Source organism: Carlito syrichta, unplaced genomic scaffold (genome assembly GCF_000164805.1).
Source record: "Carlito syrichta isolate Samal-C Ts95f unplaced genomic scaffold, Tarsius_syrichta-2.0.1 Scaffold311830, whole genome shotgun sequence".
Taxonomy (NCBI): domain Eukaryota; kingdom Metazoa; phylum Chordata; class Mammalia; order Primates; family Tarsiidae; genus Carlito; species Carlito syrichta.
In genome coordinates this window covers 642,396-665,133 of record NW_007255926.1, presented here as the reverse complement: position 1 = coordinate 665,133, position 22,738 = coordinate 642,396, and the positions used below count along the sequence as shown (strand labels likewise).

General features: G+C 44.8%; 1 protein-coding gene across 2 annotated transcripts in view; it reads right to left on the bottom strand.

Moving 5' to 3' along the window:
- The window catches only part of VIT (vitrin), a 135,559-nt gene that overhangs the window by 50,099 nt on the left and 62,722 nt on the right, over positions 1 to 22,738 (bottom strand). For both annotated transcript variants that reach the window (XM_008069129.1, XM_008069130.1), the window contains exons 5-6: positions 16,006 to 16,139; positions 9,827 to 9,904 (exon numbers count right to left, since the gene is read on the bottom strand). In XM_008069129.1, the coding sequence (XP_008067320.1) occupies positions 9,827 to 9,904; positions 16,006 to 16,139 (212 nt within the window). The remainder of the gene's footprint in view (positions 1 to 9,826; positions 9,905 to 16,005; positions 16,140 to 22,738) is intronic.

Here is a 22,738-nt window from a genome sequence, read left to right as displayed (position 1 = left end):
ATGTGGAGAGCAGATGAGCACTGTCACTGTAGCAGGCCTTGAGTTAAGGCCCAAGCAAAGGCAAGGTCTCACTTAATAGCCCCAAGCTCGTAGGCAAGGTCTTGCTTGGAAGCTTTGCATCCTAACCAAAGGAAGGCTGTAAGGGATATAGCCTGCTACACGAAACGGTGTCTCAGATGTCCACACATCCAGGTGCACACAGTGTAAATAAAGCCTTAGCCACAACAAGATAACTGCGAAACAATTCGCCTTTAGGTGACAACAAATTCCGTTATAGCTCCTTCACAGACCTTGAATCCCTTCCAACTTTCTTTGTGCTTAATTATAAAATAAACATGCTGAGCTATTTCAAGGTCACTTCTCCTCCATCAGAGGAAAGTGTCCCACCTGGCCCCAGCCTTTCTTTATGTCTGTGTCTTTCTTTTTTCTTTTTTTTTTTTAAGTTGGAGTCTCACTCTGTCTCCCAGACTGGAGTGCAGTGGCCTCTCCCGGCCACCACAGCCTTGACCTGCTGGGCTCCGGCGATCCTTCCTCCTCAGCCTTCCATGCCCGGTTGACTTTTTGATTTATTGTAGAGATGAGGTCTCGCTGCCCAGGCGGGTCTCGAACCTGCGGGCTCAGGCAATCCACTCACCTCAGCCTCCCAAAGGCGTGGGATTACAGGCTGAGCCACCGAGCCCGGCTTGTGTCTTTCTTAATCTCTTGCCTCTCTCTCTCGGGACCCTCAAGGAGCCTCATGGGCCGCGGCAGGGCCCTTTCAGTTCATTTAGAGTAGTCTCCCCATCTCGAGATTCTTAATTTAATCATGTTAGCAAAACCTCCCACCACCATTTTTTTCCATAGAAGGAAATGTTCACAGGTTCCAGGAATTAGGATGCGGATGTCTTTTGGGGGCATTTTTCAGCCAACCACAGCATCCCAGCTTTAGCCTTAACCCTACTTAGGAGTGATGCATTTTTTGGTAACAGAATGGCAGGCCACACAAAGGGTACCATTCTAGACAAGAAGCTACTTCCCTCTCCATGGGAACCACCCAACTTCCTCCTTGACATTGTTTAGCATCCTGGGGAAATGGTGTCAGAATCAGTCTCGGACCGGCCACTCAGATGAATATGTGGTGGGGTGCCACTGCTCAGCACTGACACCTGTCCATTTCCCCACTCGGGCTCTGCCACCTTCTGGGGGAATCAGAGCACACCGACTTGGGAGTGCGGGTCAGCAAACAGCAACCCTGGAACTGGGTCAGATCTCAGTCACCCAGTCTGCTCTTGCAGGCCAGTCCAGGGAGAAAGCAGACCTCTCTCTTACTTGCCCTGTTTCTTACTAACGGTTGGTTGGCTTTAAATCTGCCTGTAAGCCGGGCTCGGTGGCTCAGCCTGTAATCCCGTGCCTTTGGGAGGCTGAGGTGAGTGGATTGCCTGAGCCCGTGGGTTTGAGACCCGCCTGGGCAGCGAGACCTCATCTCTACAATAAATCAAAAAATCAGCTGGGCATGGTAGCACATGCCTGTAATTCCGGCTACTTGGAAGGCTGAGGAGGAAGGATCGCCGGAGCCCAGCAGGTTGAGGCTGCGGTGGCCGGGAGCGGCCACTGCACTCCAGTCTGGGCGACAGAGTGAGACTCCAACTCAAATAAATAAATAAATAAATAAATAAATCTGCCTGTAGCCTGTGCCGGGTAATCATTGTGACCTTGGAGTTTCAGCTGGTCTTCAAGTCATCCTCAGGCAAAACCACACCTACCTGATTTAGGGCGTTTCCATGACTTTAAGGGTTTGAACTTTGTTCCAGTACTAGGCAAGTTTCTCATTTCTCCAAAGCACTCCTCTGTCTCATCCTCTGGTAAGTGCTACCAGGCAAGTGGGCCTCTTTAGGGAGATGCTGGCCCAGGTTTGACCTATTTCATCTGGGGAAAAGCCTTTTCACAGAGTTACTTGTATATCTTATGAAATAGGACCTAATTAATAATTTGGAGAGATAGAAATAAGACGACAATGTATTCTACTTGTAAATTAGTCATTAAACCACATGTACTAAAAAGAAAACTTTTACTTACAAATAATTTGTACATTCTTGCCACCTTAAACTTATATATAGAAAATCTGAATTATCTTTTTCTCACACCATTGGCTAATCCCAAGGCTTCTGATTATCCCAGTCTGTCTTTGCTAATATTGGTTTGCTAGAAAGAGGTTAAATACCTTGAAGGCAGTCTTTGTGTTGTTACCCACGTATAATGCAGACACTTTTAAGCACATTGTAAATCCAACCAACATAGCCTTGGGCTTCCAGGGGCTTCCAGGGACTTCCATGGACTGCTTTCTTTCATGGGTTGGAACTGTCTTTAGCCAGGTGCGGTGGCTCATGTGTGTAATCCCAGCACTTTGGGAGGTCGAGGCAGAAGGACTGCTTGAGCCCAGGAGTTTGAAACCAGCCTGAGTCACACTGCAAAACCTCATCTCTACAAATAATAAACAAAATTAGCTGGGTGTGGTGGAACATGCCTGTAGTCCCTGCTACTCTTGAGACTGAGGTGGAAGGATCTCCTGAGTTCAGGAGGTCAAGGTTGCAGTGAGCTGTGATGATGCCACTGCACTACGGTCTGGGTGACAGCGTGATACCCTACCTCAAAAATCAAAGAAATGTCTTTAAGAGGGGCGATACATGATATTTCATCATGTATATGTACCACATTTAAAAAAATCCGGTTCTCTTTTGATGGGCAGTATGGTTGGTTCCATGTTTTTGTTATTGTGAATAATGTTGCAATAAACATGTGTATGCAGGTATCTTTTTTATAGAGTGATTTGAGTTCCTCTGGGTATATTCCTAGCAGGGGGATTGTGGGGTTGTATGAAAGGCCAATTTTTAGATCTTTTAGGAACTGCCACACTGTTTTCTACAGAGGTTGTACTAGTTTACACTCCCACCAACAGTGTAGAAGTGTCCCCTTTTCGCCGCATCCAGTCCAGAATCCGTTGTTTTTGAGTTATTGATGATGGCCATCCTGATTGGAGTTAGGTGGTATCTCAATGTGGTTTTAGTTTGCAATTCTTTAATGACTAGTGAGGCTGAGCATTTTTTCATCTATCTGTTGACTGTTCGTATGCCTTCTTTTGAGAAGTGTCTATTCATATCTTTTGCCCACATTTTAATGGGGCTTTTTTTTTTTTCTTTTTAGCAGTCATAAAGAAGGATAAAATTATGAACTTGCAGCAAGGTGGATGGACTTAGAAGCTAATACTGAGTAATCTATCACAGAAACAAAGAACTGAGTACCATATGTTTTCCTCATAAGTAGACCTTGAACAATTACTGTAATACTATAAAAAAGGGATTGGAGGTAATGGGAAACTGCCAGGTGAGGGGAGGTGCACCTCATCAACAAGGGTACCTGCATAATGAACATTTGTATACCTAACCCTGAATTGTACCCCCCATCTTTAAAATAAAAAATTTAAAAATTTTTAAAAAAAGGAGGGAGGACGGAGAAACATCACTCCCCCACCCCAATTGTTCCCAATTCCTTCCTGAACAGAATGCTCTCAATTGGACCCACGGTGAATTCTTCATGAAACCAGGTTCTTTTTGAGTAATTCAAAGTAAAACTAGTAACGTAGTTTCTTCATAAAGTCTCAGATGCATGGGGTTTTGATCTTTGTTCAAAGATTTGCATAGGAAAGCATCAACACTTTCCTCAGGCTTTAGCATGGTCTCCGTTTATATGTGGTCAAGAGCCCCAGACAGCTGATTTCTCAGTGGCAGCAGGTGGTGCCTCCTGGCTCATCATTAGAACCAAAGGGGAGGGGTTAAAAATGCAGATTCCAGGGCCCTACTCAGAGATTCTGAGTCTCTGGACCTGACTGGTGTGGGCCTCGGAGCCAGGTCAGGCTGGACTCCCAGTTGTTGTCCCTGCTGCTCGTTGAGGCTGAAGCAAAAGGATTGCCTGAGCTCAGGAGGTTGAGACTGCAGTGAGTTGTCATGGTGCCACCTTGCCACTGAAGCTTTCTGGGGCCTGACTCCCTTTGCTGCAGAATATGGTGATGGTCATACCTACCCTGCAGAGCTGTGGTCATAACTAGACAACATGTCTACATGGTGCCCACAGAGTGCTCGGCACACGGCAGGCATGGGGTTAAGAGCAGCAGCTACTGACATCCCTCTCCTGTCCCGGTGGAGAACAGTGCTTTCAGGAGTTGTCAAACGTGAGGAGGCAAGGTGAAGGAGATGGAAGCCCCATGTAGCAGCGATGCTTGGAAGTCAGCAGTATGAAGGAGATTGGGTTATTCCCACTCTCACTCATTATATACCTTGGGGTTATATGCACAAGGGCAGGAATTCTTTCTTTATTTTTTTTATTTTAAAGATATGGGGTACAATTCAGGGTTAGGTATACAAATGTTCATTATGCAGGGACCCTTGTTGATGAGGTGTGCCACCCATCCCAGCAGATTCCCACTACTGCCAATCCTCTTCTTATAGTATTACAATAATTATTCAAGGTCCGCTTATGAGTGAGAACATGTGATAGTCAGTTCTTTGTATCTGTGATAGATCGCTCAGTATTATAGACTCTAAGTCCATCCAGGTTGCTGTGAAATTCATGATTTTGTCCTGCTTTATGGTTGCATAATATTCCATCGTGTATATGAACCACATTTTTTTTTAAGTCTAAGTCTCATTCCATCGCCCAAGCTGGAGTACAGTGGCACACTCACAGCCACCCCAGCGTTGACCTGCCAGGCTCTGGCAGTCCTTCTGCCTCAGACTTCCAAGTAACCTGACCTACAGGTGCGTGCTACTGCGCTCTGCTAATTTTGTACCACATTTTAAAAAATCCAGTCCTCTTACGATGGATAGCACAGTTGAGGGCAGGAATCCTAATGTTCATTGAGTACTTACAAAGTGCCAGACACTATGAAGGCCTCTTTTAGATAAGCACTCACATTAAATATTATGATCCTGGAAATAGATCCAAATATTCCAATTTTTAAGATAAGGAAAAAAACCAACTGCCGTGGCTCATACCCATAACTGCAGCATTTTGGAAGACTGAGGTGGGAAGATTGCTTGAGACCAGGAGTTTGAGACCAGCTTGGACAACATAGCAAGACCCTATCTCTATAAAAAAAAAATTAAAAACTTAGCCAGGCAAGGTGGTGTGTGTCTATAGTCCCAGATACTTGGGAGGCTTAGAGGAGAGAATCACTTGAGCCTGGGAATTTGAGGCTGCAGTGAGTTGAGATCGTGCACTGCACTCCAGCTTGAGTGACAGAGCAAGACCCTGTATAAAATAAAAAATAAAATAAAATAAAGTAAAATGAACAGGTTTTCCAAGAGGTGAAGAAAGGTGTTTAAGGTCACATAGACAATTGGTAGCACAGTCATGATTTGGATCCAGGCTTGCTTGATTCCAAATCCATGCTTTTTTGTACCAAAGGGGAATGCCAAGTCATGAGCAGCCTCGATTCCTGACTGTGCTTCCCATTAGAGGGTAGCCCGGGGTCTCTTGCGATCTCACTCAAGCCGTCTTATTCTCAAGGGAGAGTAAGGGAGCGGCCTTGGTGCACATGGGCTGGAGAGCAGATGGTTCCGGAAAAGTCAAGCTTATGACAATGAACTTCTGCTTGACTTTCTTCCTGGACTAGGACCCAGCAGATGCCCAGTGAAGGCAGAAGGGGGTTTTCCTGGTTCTCTCACTTAGTAGCTTCTAAGAAAGATTTGCTTTCCTTTCTTTGGAAGTGGAACCAAGAATGTGCCTTTCCAGTTTTTGATAAACTTCGAGAAACCAGCACTTACCTGTTTTTATTCAGCTCAGAGTGGCTGCAGGCCAGAGTCAAGTAAACAACTGCTTGCCTGGTGGCTCCTAACCACCTGGGGACCAGCATTTAAATCTCAGAGAATATCTGCCCTCTGTTGAGCTGCACAGAGCAGATCAGGATGCTGTCTGCTTTTTGAGGGAGAGAATTTCCTAGGGAAGAAGGTGTTGTGCTTTTGGGGGTCATCCCCACCTGATTTGCCTGTTATTCACATTCTCAGAGAAACCAGGAACTGCATTTTATAGGGGCGAGCTCAGAGGAGATCAACGGCTGACTTGAATCCCTTCTGCTTGCCCCAGGCTCTAAAAAAAATGTATCATTTGGGCGGAAGAGGAGTGAACCAGGGGGCCATTCCTGCAATGGTTCTCATTGGAATTTCTTATTTGAATTCGTGAAAACTTACTCCACGGTGTACTCTATCTTGAGGCTAGGCGACATCCCAAGAATCCCTTTTGTGTTGAAATGCTCACAGTTTAACCCAGGGTCTGGTACCTCGGCGGTGCTCAGTATGTGAATATTGAGTGAATGAATGAATGAATGAACAACATCTCAGACTCTGGCAACTGAGGATGGTCTGGTAACAAGGAGCTGATAGTGATGCCTGGTGATACTGTCATCCAAAGCTGAGATGATTTGTGAAAGGAGGGACCCTGAGAAACTTAGAATAAACTTAGTTCACATTTTGCCTCAGCATAACCATTTTTGCTTAGGCTGACACGCTTTGAGTCTAGCACAGGTTAGATATAGATAAATTTCTAATAGGTAGGTTTTAGGTAGCACTCAGACATTTTACTGCAGGCCAAGCTAACAGCCTATCCCACCCCCTAGGCAACTCTATCAGCCCAACTTTTCAGTTCATGGTTTAGCTTGATAATCTCTGAAAACCTAGGTTTCTATAGAAACCCAGAATAAACTTAGTTTAGCATTGTCTTTTTGCCTCAGCATAACCATTTTTGCTTAGACTTTACCCCTGACATGCTTTGAATCTAGCACAGGTTAGACATAGATAAGATAAATTTCCAACAGGCAGGGTTTTAAGAAGCGTTCAGGCATTTTACTGCAGGCCAAGCTGGCAGCCTACTCCACCCCTTCGGAAAATCTCCATCAGATGCAAGACCAGGACAGCCCAAGAGCCCAACCTTTCAACTCAGAGTTTAGCATAATAATCTCTAGGAAACTTCTCAGGTTCCTTGTCCAGGGGAAAGATCAAAGATCACTCTTTAGCTGGCTGAAGCCATAGAAATGATAATAAGATCACTTTTTTGCTAAGGAGTTTGTGGATTGCAAACTACTGACAAAGTCTCTTGCAGGAAAACCCCCTCCCCTTGTCTCCTCCCATCTAGCCCACCACCATGGCAGCAATCATGTGATTAACCCATCCATCTGCCTGCTGTCCATCACCTGATGTGAGTACCTGTGCTTACCTTCCCCTTCATGATGATATGGAACAGACCACCACCCAATCACCTTAATGACCTTCCCCCATCAAAGGGAAAGGTTAAAAGTATTCAACCACAAGCAGCATTTTACCATTGCCAGGCCATTGTGGCCATTGCCTTACTAGACTCTGGTGTGGCCATGTGATCTTTGAGCTATGGCTGTGGCCATGTTTCCTGGCTTTGGTCCTCTTCCCTGCCTTGGGGAGGTGAATCTCCTCTTTCTTTCTCTCTCGCTCTCTAATTTGCCTTTTAAATAAACTATATTTTCCAATCTAACTTCTGTGCAATTCTTTGCATCTTTCATGCGGCATCAGATTGCACGCCAGACACCCACACCCTCAGTGGACCTGACCTAACATTCTGGAGGCCTCGCTGGGAGAGTGGGATGCTAACATTTTTGGAGGTTCCACTGAGATGTGATCTAACAACCTCTAAGAAACTTTCAGGTCCCGTAGGTGGCCAAAGCCCTAGAAATGATAATAAGACCACTTTTTTGCTAAGAAGATTGTTGGTTGAAAACTTCTGACTGGTCTCTTGAAGGACAAACCTCTCCCCTTGTCTCCTCCCATCTAAGCCCACCACCACGGCAGTAATCATGTGACTAACCCACCCATCTGCCTGCTGTTCCATTAGCTGAGGTCAGTACCCCTTCGTGATGATGTAGAGCAGACCGCTACCCAACCCTTAATGTGCTTCCCCCATCAAAGGGAAGGGTTAAAAGAACTCAACCACAAGCAACCATTTGCCATTGCCAGGCCATTGCGGCCACTGCTAAGCCATTGTGGCCATTGCCTTGCTAAGCCATGGTGTGGCCATGTGCTCTGTGAGTTATGGCCAGGCCATGTTTCCTGGCTTTGGCCCCCTCCCCTACCTCTTTTTCTCTTTCTCTTTCTAAATTACCTATATTTTCTAATCTAACTTCTGTGCAATTCTTTGCATCTTTTGTGTGACATCAGATCACACCCCAGACACTCACACCCCCAGCAGGCCTGACCTAATATTCTGGAGGCCCTGCTGGGAGTGTGATCCTAACATTTCGGAAGAGGGGACAGGTGATGTTGGTAATACCTGGTGTTTTATGTGTGGCTCCTGCTAATTTATACTTTTCTGTAGTGGCAAATTTTGAGAAAAGTGCCCTGGCCTGTGTGCACCCCTCATATCTGCTAATGACTCAGGCATCTGGGCTAGGTGCTTGCCAGGGTGGGTGGTGCTTGGGATAGAAGACAGTTTGGGAAATGATCTCTGGTGGAGGATGCAGACACCAAGAGGCTTTTATCATAAAAGTCATCCTTTGGCTATAGTTTCTGTCCCATCCCCAACCCCACAACTTTACCTGCTTCAAGGTGACACAAATAGTTTGAGTACTTCATGGGTTGGTTAGAACCCTGCCCACGGGCAAGTTTCTCAACCTCTAGAAGTGTCTTCTTCCTTATCTAAACAAGGGGAGGGTACTAGCACTCTGCCCTGGTGTTGCTGGAATACCCATGTCTGGCACAGAGAAAGCACTCATTAGACACAGGGAGTCGTGTGGGGCTCTCTTGTCCAGATTCAGGCCCAATGCTGAAGCCAGAAGACCTGAGCTAAATTAGCTGGCCCACCAAGTACTGGAAGCAATGCGGAACTCAGTTACAAAGCAATTCACAGCATCTCTCTGTGCGGGAAATCAAAGGGCCTCCAAGACACAGTCACCGCCAGCACAGGTTTTGATTTGATGCAGAAACCTAGAAAATGGTTTTCTCTTGTCCCAAGGTCTCCCTGTATCCCCTTTGTGATTCACAGGGAAGCGGGTCAGCACGACCCCACAGACAACATATTTTTGGCCTGGTTATTCAGATTAGCACCTTCTATGGCCACGTGAACTACCGTATTCTCTTCATCTCATTCTAAGCAGACACAGCCTTTTCCCTTTTAGCTGCCAGGAAACATTTCCAATCAGAATGCCATGTCATCTTCTAAAGGAACAATACAGTGAAGGCCAGATGTGGTAGCTCATGCCTGTAATTCCAGCATTTTGGGAGGCTGAAGTGGGAGGATTACTGGAGCCCAGGAATTCGAAACCAGCCCAGGCAACATAGCAAGACCATTTTTTTACCAAAAAAAAATAAAGTAAAACATTAGCCTGATGTGGTGGTGCGTTTCTGTAGTCTCAGCTACACGGGAGGTTGAGATGAGAGGATCACTGGAGACCAGGGGGTCAAGACCACAGTGAGCCATGATTGTGCCACTGCTCTCCAGCTTGGGTGCAGAGTGAGACCCCTGACCCCCCCCCAAAAGAAAAGAAAATAACACAGTGAAACTCAAGGCAGTCGTCATTCTGAATGAAAACAACACACATAGAGAGACAATCTCAGAACTGTGAAAACAAAAAATCCACCTACACCCTTCAGCCCCTGCCATCCAATCCTACAGGTTTCTGTGCCCATGTGTCTAGCATTTGTTAAAAATATTGCCAGAGTCAGTGGCATGTGACTGGGTAGGATGTGAATTTCTATATCGTCTCCTAAAACAAAACACAGCATGTTTACAATGAAGAATGTATGGATGGATTAAATCACATGTGAACACTTACCTGTTTGGGCCACTGAGCTTCTGAATGATGAATAAGTAAGAGCCGATGGGTAGGTGACACCCTTTTTGGGTTTACTCTCTGCAAAAAAGAAGAAAAAGAGAGATTTATTTCTAGAGCTAGAGGTGTTAGATGGATCTGTACTGATATGCTGCTTCCTTCTTTCCAATTTTTCTCTCTTGAGTTTTATTATCAGTCTGTTTCCCTCACGCTGCAATGTTGATTATTTTGAGAACGTCAGGTGGTGTTTTTGTTTTCCCATCTAGCCTGTGGTATTAATATTAGGAAGGGAGTAATCCTGTCTCCATGACTCAGAGGTGTCTATCATTAGCAGCCTGTCTTTCACTCACAAGGATATAACATGGAAGCAAAGGTCTTCCTTCACCCACACAGCTTTGAATGTTTACTTATTTCAGCAGATGAATGTGAAGCATTCTACCTGCTCTCCTTGTGGACGATGGAATATTACACAGCCATAAAGAAGGACAAAATTATAAACTTCACAGCAACTTGGATGGACTTAGAGGCTATAATACTGAGTGATCTATTACAGAAACAAAGAACCGAGTGTCATGTTCTCACTTATAAGTGGACCATGAACAACTATAGTAAGACTATAAGAAAAGGATTTGCAATAGTGGGAAACTGCCAGGGGAGGGGGGAGCCCACCTCATCAACAAGGGTACCTGCATAATGAATATTTGTATACCTAACCCTGGATTGTACCCCACATATTTAAAATAGAAATAAAAAAAAAACGAAAATTCAGATTTCACCAGTGCCCCCAAAAAAGAAGAAAAGAAGCATGTATTTTGTATTGTCCAGGGAGAAACACTATAGACGCCAGGCAAGGAATAGGAGCAATGTCTATCAGGGAAACCCTGGAGGCTTAAGAAGAAAGTGATCAGGTGATTAGGCAGGTCTGCAGCCATCCAGCCGGCATGACTGAAAATTGCCCGAGAAGGCTTTCCTGCCTTCCAAGCGTGAAGTGATGCCTACAGTTCCACCATCTGAGATTTCTTCCACAATTAAACCAAAAGTACCTCTGAGATACAGAAAGCCCCCTGAAGGCAAGTAATTTGTCTGACTTGGTGACTTGAATTTCCAGAGCTGAAAGCAGTTCTTTTCTGGCATGTAGCAGATGCTCAAGGAATATTTATTCAGTGGCGGAGTATCTTAAGACCTAGAGATCTGTTACAATTCAAATATCCTTGGGAAGGGTATTACCTGCTATCCAATGTTTACATCTAGCAGGGAAGGCATTTCAGCTCTCAACCTGAGGGTATGCTTTTAGGAGAGGGGGATTGTAAGGAACCCGTGAGGGGTGTTGACAGAGAGCTTGAGTGGGTGCGAGAATATCTCATGTACAACCTTGCCAAAGATCCCACTGGCACGAGGGTCAGGAGGCAGGAGACTGGGATCTGAGGAAGGACCTGGGAGTGGAAGTATGGCTAGCTAGGTCTCTTTTACCTTTAACTGCCTCAATCTTTGAGGCTCTTGTTCTTTTCATTCAGAAAATATGAATCAGCCAGGCTTGGTGGCTCAGCCTGTAATCCCAGCACTTTGGGAGGCTGAGGTGAGTGGATTGCCTGAGCCCGCGGGTTCGAGACCCACCTGGGCAACTTGGTGAGATCTCATCTCTGCAATAAATAAAAAATTAGCCAGACGTGATAGCACACACCTGTAGTTCTGGCTACTTGGAAGGCTGAGGCGGAAGGATTGCCAGGGTCCAGCAGGTTGAGGCTGCAGTGGCCGGGAGCGTGCCACTGCCCTCCAGCCTGGGCAACAGAGTGAGACTCCAATTCCAAAAAAAAAAAAGAAAGAAAATGTGAATCACGAAAGGGCCCTACTTACTACACAAATTTGTTAAGATGGAAAAAAACATTAAAATGTTTTAGAACCATATATCTCCATAGAGATGCAAAAATTTATCCTGGTGTTACCGTAAAATCCACTAAAAATGTGAATGAGCAACATATTTGGGCTCACTTGTGTGACTTCCCTTGTTAAAATCACCTGGGGAACAGTTCTTGACTTTTACAAGTCTCCGCCCATGTCCAGGCTTGACCCACATCCACGGTGACCAAGGTTATATCAGTTTCCAGCAGAGCCCCGTGGCTGTGGCCACACAATATTGACAGAAAGCAAGATAGAAACATTATCTCTTTTGCCTGTTCTCACATCTAAAACCACATGGTTCTCTGTTTCTATTCAGAAGGAAAAGGCATATGAGCTGTTTCCTGAAATGTGGATCAAAGAATAAGCCAGCAGTATGAGAGGGTGCCTCACTGACCAAGATTATGCTGACCAAAAGGACACATCCCCATGCCCCCCAGCCCACCAAAGTGAATTAACTAAAGGAGCAGAGGTAGGAGGATGATTTAAGGCCAGGAATTCAACACCAGCCTGGACAACACAGTAAGACCCCATCTCTACAAAAAGTAGAAAAAAATAAAAATTAGCTGGGCATCATGTTGCACACCTGTAGTCCCAGCTACTTGGGAGGCCGAGGTGCAAGGAGCAATTGAACCCAGGAGTTGGAGGCTGCAGTGAGCTATGATGGTGCCACTGTGCTCTAGGTTGAGTGACAGAGTGAGGCCCTGTCTCTAAAATAAATAAATAAATGAATGAATAAATAAAGGAGCCCTGGTATGTGTGAAAATTGGAAAGAGAAATCCAGAGAGGCGTCTGAGACTTTAGAAGAGGATTCTGACACTATCCAGTTAAGCCTGTTGACTGCAACCTTCTGAACGATGGGGAGTGTTTCTTGGCCCACAGTCATGGACAGCCATCCTCAAGCTGCAGTGCGCTTTCCTGGCTCATCCATTCGAAAGAGGCTTCCTCGCCATTGCAAAAGCACACATGTTGATTATCCTCAGCTAAAAGTATTTGCAGTTAAATGCTATTAGGTGGAATGAGGGGAGAGGAACGTTGAGATTTACAGGGAATAATCTCAGCCAATTGATTTCCATTAAAAATTACCCAAGACGTCTCTACTGTGGTGGAATTAATTTTTCTTTGAAATCGGAGTTGAGATTCTTGGATTGCAGACTGAACGCTTAAGGCTGAAATACTCTTATTGGGTCAGGGGCAGCTTGGTGCTGAACACGTATGTGGCGATTATATTTCTATCTCAATATATTTGTATTCTAGACTGGATCATTTTCGTGTCTCCTGTTTTGAATTCTCTGTGGCCCATTTTGAATTCTTCATTATGAAAAAATACCCACAGCAAAGTGGTTGATGCCCTTCCACTATCTGACAAAGAAACCAGTCGCATGTGAATCCCAGGTGTGCTAAATTTGGCAGGCAAAAGGAAACAGGAATGGCTCAGGTTGAGAAGAATACTAAAAAGCCTGTTTGTTGTCTTGCAGTAACCCTGATTGACAGAGGCTGGTGGGGCTTGGTGCACAGGGTGACTGTAACACTAGAAAACTACCCAGATTGCAAGACCTCCTCTGCTATGAGACATTTCTCCCTTCCTTGCTTCAGTTGGCTTTCTATTGGTGACTCCTTCTCAGGACAGTTAATCTTGTTGGGATGCCAGAAAGGTTTGCTAGAACCTAGTTTAAAATCCCATGAGAACTCCTTGGAGAAAATGGGAGATTCAGGGCCAGAGTAGGGTCAGTACAAGGAGAGGACAGTACATCGTGTTGTGCTCAGACACTAAAACGTGGACACGTCAAATCTTGATGGGTTGCCATTGGCCAATCTCAGAAAATTTGAGCACCAAAAAGAATAATGATGACAATAGATTATAATTATATTGTATTTTAAAAAACAATCCATGAGTCTATAGTCCAGTCAAAAAAAAAAAAAAATCAGTTCAGACTAGGCATAGTGGCTCATGCCTATAATCCCAGCACTTTGGGAGGCCAAGGTGGGAGGATTGCTTGAGCTCAGGGTTTCAAGATCAGCCTGGGCAACATAGTGAGACCTTGCCTCTACAAAAATAAAAATAAAAAAATTAACTGGATGTGGAGGCACACACCTATGGTCTCAGCTACCGGGGAAGCTGAGGTGGAAGGTTTACCTGAGACTAGGAGGTCGAGGCTGCAGTGGGTCATGATCATGCCACTGCACTCCAGCATGGGTGACAGAGTGAGATTGCAACTCAAAAAAAAAAAAAAAAAAAAAAATAGGTACAAAGTGGGAGAAATAAATGCTTCTTTACATAACAATGCTAGTTAATAAATGTGGAAGAAATGACATAATTAGGAAAATGATAATGTTGAGATACTAATCTAATACTTGCTACGATGCGGCCCACTGGCAGATGTTATTTATTTATTTTTTTCACCTTTAAATTTTTTATTTTAAAATTGTGGGGTACAATTCAGGGTTAGGTATACAGATATTCGTTGTGCAAGTATCCTTGTTGATGAGGTATGCCCCCACTAGGGGATATTGAAAGTACTGGGTAAAATTTGTTGGGGAACAATCTATTCATGCTGTTTTCAAGCATCTCCTGGCCGATTGCTTATTAATTACAAGGTAATTACTTTGCCAAGGGGAGATATGGTAATGTGTCCAAGTAATCAAACTTGGCATCACCAACCACTGGACAACCTGACATTACACGCTTCTTCAGATGGCCACTGTGGTATGGCACAATAGATGGGTGATGATTGTCGAAATATTTGTTGAAATATTTAAGCTGACACCAATCATGAGAAGACAGTAGGACATGTTGGTGGTGCAGACTGTGGGACACAGTACAAGACAACTGGTCTGGACTTTGACAATGTCAATGCCATTCAGGACCAAAAAAGGTAGTGTGTTGGGGGCTGTCCTAGATTAAAGGAGACTAAATAGACAACTAAAAGCAAGGCATTATCTTTGATTAGATTGTAGACTCCTCCCTCCAGAAAAGAAGGATGAAATTATTACAAACATTTAGGGGATAATTGGATACAATTGAATAAGAACTGAATAAGAACTGTTTATTATGTAATATTATTTTACAGTGTTAATTTTTTAGATGTGGTATTGGTATTGTTATTGAGGAAAATGTCCTTACAAGATGTATACTAGATAGAATATTGAAGAATAAAATGTCATGATGTCTGCAGTTTCTTTTCACATGATTCAGAATAAAGTATAGATAGATGATAGATTGATTGATAGACGGGTAAAGCAAATGTAACCAAATACTAACAATTGTTGAAGGTGGAAGGAATATGGGTATTCATTGCACTCTTAAGTTTTCTGTAAATTTTAAAAATATTTAAATTAAAAAGTGGGTTGGAGAAATTCACAAAAATAGGAACAAAGTGGAAGGTGTATCATAATACTTGGTTACCTTTTTATTGTGAAATCACACTAGTCATTAGTTCACTGACATTACTTTTTTTGAAAGAGTGGGGGAAAGAGTTAAAATGATTATTTACAAAAATCTGTGGTGCTAGACAGGAAGAACTGATTGAATGATGCAACAAATAATTAAAAAAAAAAAAAACTACAATAAAATTGTAACCCAGTCCTCTCTCTAAGAGCATACGTCTGTATCTATTCACTTACTAGAAGTCTTGAGTAACAGGATTCTAGATAGAGACATGTTTGGCCTAACTAAAGAACTGGTTCAAAAACCCAAGTTATTACATGTTAATTAAAAATTTGAGTCTGGGCGTGGTGGCTCATGCCTGTAATCCCAGCACTTTGGGAGGCTGAGGTGAGAGGATAGCCTGAGCCCAGGGGTTCGAGAACAGCCTGGGCAACTTGGCAAGACCTTGGCTCTACAGTAAATCAAAAAATTAGCCAGACGTGGTGGCATGCACCTGCAGTTCCAGCTACTTGGAAGACTGAGGCAAAATGATTGCCTGAGCCCAGCAGGTCAAGGCTGCAGTAAGTCATGATCATGCCACTGCACTCCAGCCTGGGCGACAGAGTGAGATCCCTACTCAAAGACAAAAAATTGATTGGACTTACCGATAGCTACAGTGTCATTAAAATGAGCAATTGGAACCTTTTAATAATTCCAGATTTGACTTGGTAGTGAATTACCATATCACTGTAACTTATTGTTTCATGATACTAATTATCAGGTGAATGAATGCTTCAGATTTTTATGAAATGAGGTGGACCATACACAAAAACTAACAGCACAGCACACCAAAAAGAGCCCATTTCTTCCTGTGTTCCAAGTGCTCGCATTTGGCAGTTTCCCCAGTGCAGGGTCCTACCTGAAACGATGAAGGATTCTCTCCATCGTGGCAGGGACAAGGACTGGACGCCATTGGAATAACTCCCTCTGTAACCAGACTGTCCTGCAACTTTCCGAACAAGTATTTTCCCTCCTGAATTATCGAGTATGCCACTATGAAGAGAACAAAAATATTTTTTGAAGAAAGAACAAAAATGTTGTTTGACCTGATCAACAGACCATCAAACCAGTCTCCACCTTTATTTAGACACAGGAAAGCAGTGAGATCAGGAAGAGCTGACCTTGACCTGAAGCCCAGACCCCAAGAATGGTGCCTCTACCACTGGTTGGCACCTGACCTCCCCGGTCACATGTCCTCTTTCTTCTTATAGGACCCCATTGTTCTGTCAGTCGGGAATTGCTCTTCGCCACCACATGTCTGGAGTTTCTTTTCCTTGGTTTTCTCCTTCCCACTAGTTCTTTTAAGTAAAACCTCTTGATAATTTGCAGTTTGGTTTTGAGCAAGCACAGATTGAACACAGTTATTTCAAAGTGTGGCACAAAATTATTAAAAGTAAATGATTCCTTTTATTGTGAGCAGAGAATGAAGTCGTGCAGCTGAATTAAACTCATTAAAGAGTCCCCAGTCCCAGCACAGTGGCTCACGCCTGTAAATTCAGCACTTCGGGAGGTGGAGGCAGGAGGATTGCTTAAGCCCAGGGGTTCAAAACCAGCCTAAGCAACATGGCAAGACCTCATCTCTACAAAAAAAATTTTTTAATTAGCTGGGTGTGGTGGCATGCACCTGTTTTCTTAACTACTTGGGAGACTAAGGCAGAAGGATCACCTGAGCCCAGGAGGTCAAGGATGCAGTGAGCTGTGATTGTGGCACTGCACTCCAGCCTGTGCAACAGAGTAACACCCTGACTCCTGACTCAAAAAAAAAAAAAAAAAAAGTCCCCCAAACACTGAAAACTGTTTCTTTACTTTCTAGGATTTTGTAAGGTTTTAGATCCTGGTGGGATGGTGACGGACATGTTTTTCCTTCTATGTTAATCAGGTGGGAGCCCCATTGGGTCCTAGATATCATTTTTTACATTGTTGTTTCTTGCCCCAGAGCCTCACATGGCTCATTGAGTGTCCGTAATTTATGGCATATTTTAAAAATATGTCAGTTTGCTCCCCTCAACACCCGTCCTTCCCTCCTGCCTGCATAGTGAGCCAGCAACTTTCAATACTCTACTTCCCCGTGCCCCAAGGAAAGAAAGTGACCATAATACTTGACATGTAAAGCACTGAGTTGCTTTAAAATCATCCTTGTATATGACGTCTCTCTGGATCCTGCCAGCAAGTCCCTGAGTCGTGGAGGGGCAGGAATGCTGTTATTCCCATTCATTCCATAAAAACAGGCTGGGAGAGGTTGAGTGACTCACTTGAGATTTTGTAACTAGTGAGTCGCAAAAGGGATTTGAACCCAGAAACCTGCGTTCCAAGGTTTGTCCCTCTTACTCATAGCCACACCTCAGGGTTCCAAAGCACAGACATGCCGACCCAACCCCTTTGTATTCCTTCTCTTTTCTCGGGGCTTTCCTTAGGGAGTCTCCTCCCTTCTCTGGTCTCAGCTGCCTGGCAGGCATACCATGCCATTCCACTCACTTGACTGTGATTAGGCTGCTGTTCACTCTGGAAGACCTCGCTCCTGGCCTAGCCAGCACCTTCTTCCCTGCAGAGATCCTGACATGACTTTGCTAACTTCCACCTCCCAGCCCCTTTAGTGTTTGTGTTCTCACAACTAAGACTCTGATTTTGTTCCAACTTGTACTATTTCCTAAAAGTGTCTGGAGTTCATTTTGTCTCCCTGCTAAGTAGGAAAGTTTCTTCTGGAAAGGACAGTGTTTTACATTTCTGTGTGAGAAGACCTGTCAGTGGTCTGCAGGTACCACGTACTGGCTTGTGAGAGAATTATTGAGCTCTTAGGGTTGGGTGAGCTAGTTGACTAGACATTGATGGACTGGAATCAACCAAGGTGGAAGTATTTATACCATGGGAATTAGCAAATCAGGCCCATCCTCTTCTTATTGGAAAATTGGTTGTTAAACATTTACCAACATACCACTGATTCAGGCTGAAAATTCTTATTATAAAAAAAAAAATCTGGGCATGATGGTTCAAGTCTGTAATCCCAGCACTTTGGGAGGCTGAGATAAGGAAATTGCCTGAGCCATGGGTTTGAAAACAGCCTGGGCAACTTGGTAAGACCTCATCTCTACAATAAATTTAAAAATTAGCTCGGTGTGGTAGTGCCTGCAGTTCCAGCTACTTGGAAGGCTGAGATAAAAGGATCGCCTGAGCCCAACAGGTTGATGCTGGGATGACAGTGAGTATACCACTGTACTCCAGCCTGGGTGATGGAGACTCCAACTCAAAAAAAAAAAAAAAAAAGTGACTCCATGGTTGATTCACTATGGGAAAAAAGGAAATAACACTTACTCTTTCCTTTCCCCCCAGAGAATTTATTTTCTTTGGATTTATATCCTCTTATACTATGAACTGCTTTGGGGGAACAACTGTGTGCATATGTGAATGCTCTTTTTTTTTTTAGTTGGGGTCTGACTCTATTGCCCAGGCCGGAATGCAGTAGCACAACCATGGCTCACCACAGCCTCGACCTCCTGGGCTCAGGTGATCCTTCTACCTCAGCTCCCTGATAATCTGGGACTACAGGCATGTACCAACATGCCTGACTAATTTTTTGATTTTTTTGTAGAGATGAGGTCTCACCATATTGCCCAGGCTGATCTCACACTTCTGGGCTTAAGCAATCCTCCTACCTCAGCCTCTCAAAATGCTGGAATGACAGGCGTGAGCTACCACACCTGGCTGTGAATGTTCTTGTGTAAGAGTCTGAAGCGAACATATTCGTTATTCCTTTGGTTTGAAGGAATCAAGGGAATTGTTTGTATTATAATAAGACCTCTGGGCATGATATAGTAGCTGAATATTAAATCCTTTAACCCAAATTAATCTGAATTTCTAAATCAAAGTCTGCCCTCCCGAGTCTCCCAGTTCTGACAGGGGGGACTCTGGCAGGGGCATGGCTGTGGGTCCTGGAAGCCCTTTCTGCTCCTGTTCTCTGTCTTAACTCAATGAGGGAAGCACCTCTCCACCCCGTGCTGAGCTCCTCTAAGGCTGTTTTTAGGGAATGGGGGCAGGGAAGGGATTCCCAAGCTGGGTTCAGCTGCTGAGATCCCTTGTGAGGATGATGGACTGAAAACCCAGGCTCAGGGACAGGTACAGATGTAGAACTACCATGTTCTCAGGAGACATTCCTGTTGGGACAGAGAAGGACGCTTGCCTTGCGATGGCCTAACTGGAGGACATGGATATTTCTGGGGGCAGATCTGAGGAGATCAGTGGCCCCTATACCTCAGGAGGCATCAGCAGGGCAAGGAAGCCCAGGACACACGGCCGGCTTGGAGATCCTGGAGGAGGAGGGGCAAGGCAGGAAGAGGCTGCAGTTCCACTGATGAGACAGGGGGCTCAGAGCCACGCTGATTGGAGAATGCATGTCAACGAGATCTCATCACTTGTGTCACTCAGATGTAGGCACTTCACATATTCTCAGAAAGAGCAAAACCAGGTCACTTATTTGCATTCCTCAGATGCCCAGTACAATGCTAAACACGGCCTTGACATTCTCTTCCTCCCTGACCCTGGTGCCAGGGGACCAGGATAAGCTGAGGGTCTGTTCCTTGGCTCAGAGAGAGGGGACAGTTCACCATGAGGCTGAGTTTTGAATGGCTGCAGTTCTGAAGGTGGCCGAGACTGGCATGAAGACGACTCTGCATGGAGATGGTCTTCCCATTGACGTCTCAGAGAGTTCTCTCCTCTCCCTGTCACTTGGCCCCAGTGATGTTTGTTTTTTGTTTGTTTTTGAGATGGGGTCATGCTTTGTTGCCCAGGCTGAAGTGCAGTGGCGAAATCATAGCGTATTACAGCCTCAACTCCCTGGCCTCAAGTGATCTTCCCGCCTCAGTCACCCAAGCAGGAATAGCTGAAACTACAGGTGCATGTCACTATGCCAAGCTACTTAAAAAAAATTTCTTTTTTGGTAGAAACAGGGTCTTGCTATGTTGCCCAGGCTGGTCTCAAACTCAGCCTCAAGCAATCCTCCCGCCTCAGCCTCTCAAATCTCTGGAATTACAGGTGTGAGTCACAGCACCTGGCCAAGGTTCCGCTTTAAATACAGGGTTAGTTCAGGACACAGCTGAGTCAAAACACAATGCCTCAAGCATGTTTGTTATCCCTTTGGTTTGAAGGAATTAAGGGAATTGCTTGTATTATAATAAGACCTCTGGGCATGACATAGTAGCTGAATATTAAATCCTTTAACCCAAATTAATCTGAATTTCTAAATCAAAGTCTGCCCTCCTGAGTCTCCCAGTTCTGACAGCAGGGACTCCGGCAGGGGCATGGCTGTGGGTCCCCAAAGCCCTTTCTGCTTGTGTTCTCTGTCTTAACTCCTGCCTCCTGAAAACAGTCTAGCTCTGTTTGTGAAAAACAAAGCTGATAGCATCCAAAATTCTTGTGTTTTCCCTTAAGACTTCCAGTCATCCTCCCCATAAATAGTGTACCTCTTTCCAAGTCGTTTTTCCACTCTATCAGTTTCTGGCCCAGGAAGCCACAGCGGCGCTTGGTCTCTCAAGCAGCAAAGCTTGGTTTTTGAAACATCCAAGCTCCTCTCTCTCTCCTCATATGTATTTTTCCTACTCTCTAGCCCAAGTGCTGGGATGGCAGAGCCTGGTCCTGTCAATGCCCTTCTTCTTTTCTGTCCCCCAAGGGTGTGTCCCTTCACCATAAAGCCTTTCCCACCTCTGACTACTGTAAATTCTACACACCCCTTGAGTCCTTACTTTGTATACTAAGCAGTGCTGGGACTCCCCGGCTCTTATGTAAATATGTCACTTGGGATCTGGGCTGGAACTCAGGGCAGAAGTTTTACTCCTCAATGTGCCTCTAACTAGAAATTTAATTCGCTTTTCTACACCTCAGATTTTCTCTCTCTCTCTCTCTCTCTTTCTCTTTAACAGAGTCTTGCTCTGTTGTCCAGGCTGGAGTGTCGTGGTATGATCATAGCTCACTGCAGCCTTCAACTCCTGGGCTCAAATGATCCTCCTGCCTCAAATGATACTCCTCCTGAGTAGCTGGAACACAGGCACACTCCACCACACTTGAATAAATTTTTTTGTAGAGACGGTGTCTCACCATGTTGCCCAGGCTGGTCTTGAACTCATGGCCTCAAGCGATCCTCCCTCCCCAGCTTCCCAAAATGCTGGAATTATAGGTGTGAGCACCCAGCTCCATTTCTCTCCTAACAAATGGGAGCCTCATAGGGTTGAGATGCTGCTGGAAGGAACTGTAGTGTAAGAGTGACATCCTTGGTGAGATTACATTTAGTCTTGTGGCTCTAGCCTGCCTAGGAAATGTGGAAGGTCAAGGAGTGCCAGCAGCCACCTAGGATCCCAATTGGGGGATCCTAGGATCCCACCTAGGATCCCAACTGGGGGAAACACAGGCAGCCTTAAGACAAGCTTAGCCTCTGCAGCAGATGTCATGGTCTACACAGACATGGGAACATCCACACGGACACTGGCTGGAGAGTGTCAACTGCTGCTAGGATATATGGACATGCATGTGTATATGTAAGTACATATGGGAGATGTGCGTGTGTATGCACGCACACGTGTGTGTAGATTTGTATAACTTCCAACTTCTTTTTTGCATGAACTTGATTTCAGGGTGAGAGCAAAATACATAGTCCGGAGTTATGAAACAGCATTGGAGAATTTTTTTTTTTTAGTTGGAGTCTCACTCTTTCACCCAGACTGGAGTGCATCGGAGATTTTTACTTCAAAGTCTGGAGTTATAAAACAGCTTTCAGTGTCATTTTCCTTTAACATTCCACTACTTATGCTTTTTTTTTTTTTTTTTTTTGAGTCAGAGTCTCACTCTGTCACCCAGTCTGGAGTAAAGGGACACACTCATGGCCACCGCAGCCTCGACTTCCTGGGCTCAGATGATCCTTCCGCCTCAGCCTTCCAAGTAGCTGCAACTACAGGCATGTAACACCATGCTCAGCTAGTTTTTTTTTATTTATTGTAGAGACGAGATCTAGCCATATTGCCCAGACTTGGTCTCGAACTCGTGGGCTCAGGCAATCCTCTCACCTCAGCCTCCCAAAGTGCTGGAATCACAGGCATGAGCCACCTCACCTGTCTACCACAGCTTATCCTTAACAGAGCTCTACAGTCACACTTCCATGGAAAAGCCAGTTCATCCCTTCTCTGTGGTTGTGGGGGGAAGGGTCACATGATCAGTGAAATCTACTTGTAATTCTTAGACCTGATTGTAGGCATTGCTTTTTTCCTTGTTGTTTTCCCCCAATAGAGAGTCTACTGATGACACCTTGGAAGGGAATGAATTTTATATCTTTGTTCTCTTTGTCAGAGACACAACTGAACAATCAACCGATTTATGTGCAAATGAGGAGAAGGAAAACGATACCAGAAGCTTCCTCCCCAGCTGGTAGCCGGATGTGGAGCCATGCCCCGTAGCTTTGCTGGGCAGCAGTTAGGGGCACAGACACTGTAGTCAGCTGGACTTGGTCTGGGTCCTCATTTGGATCCTTTGTAATACTGTGGCTTTAGAAAAGCTGCCCAGCCGGGCTCGGTGGCTCAGCCTGTAATCCCACGCCTTTGGGAGGCTGAGGTGAG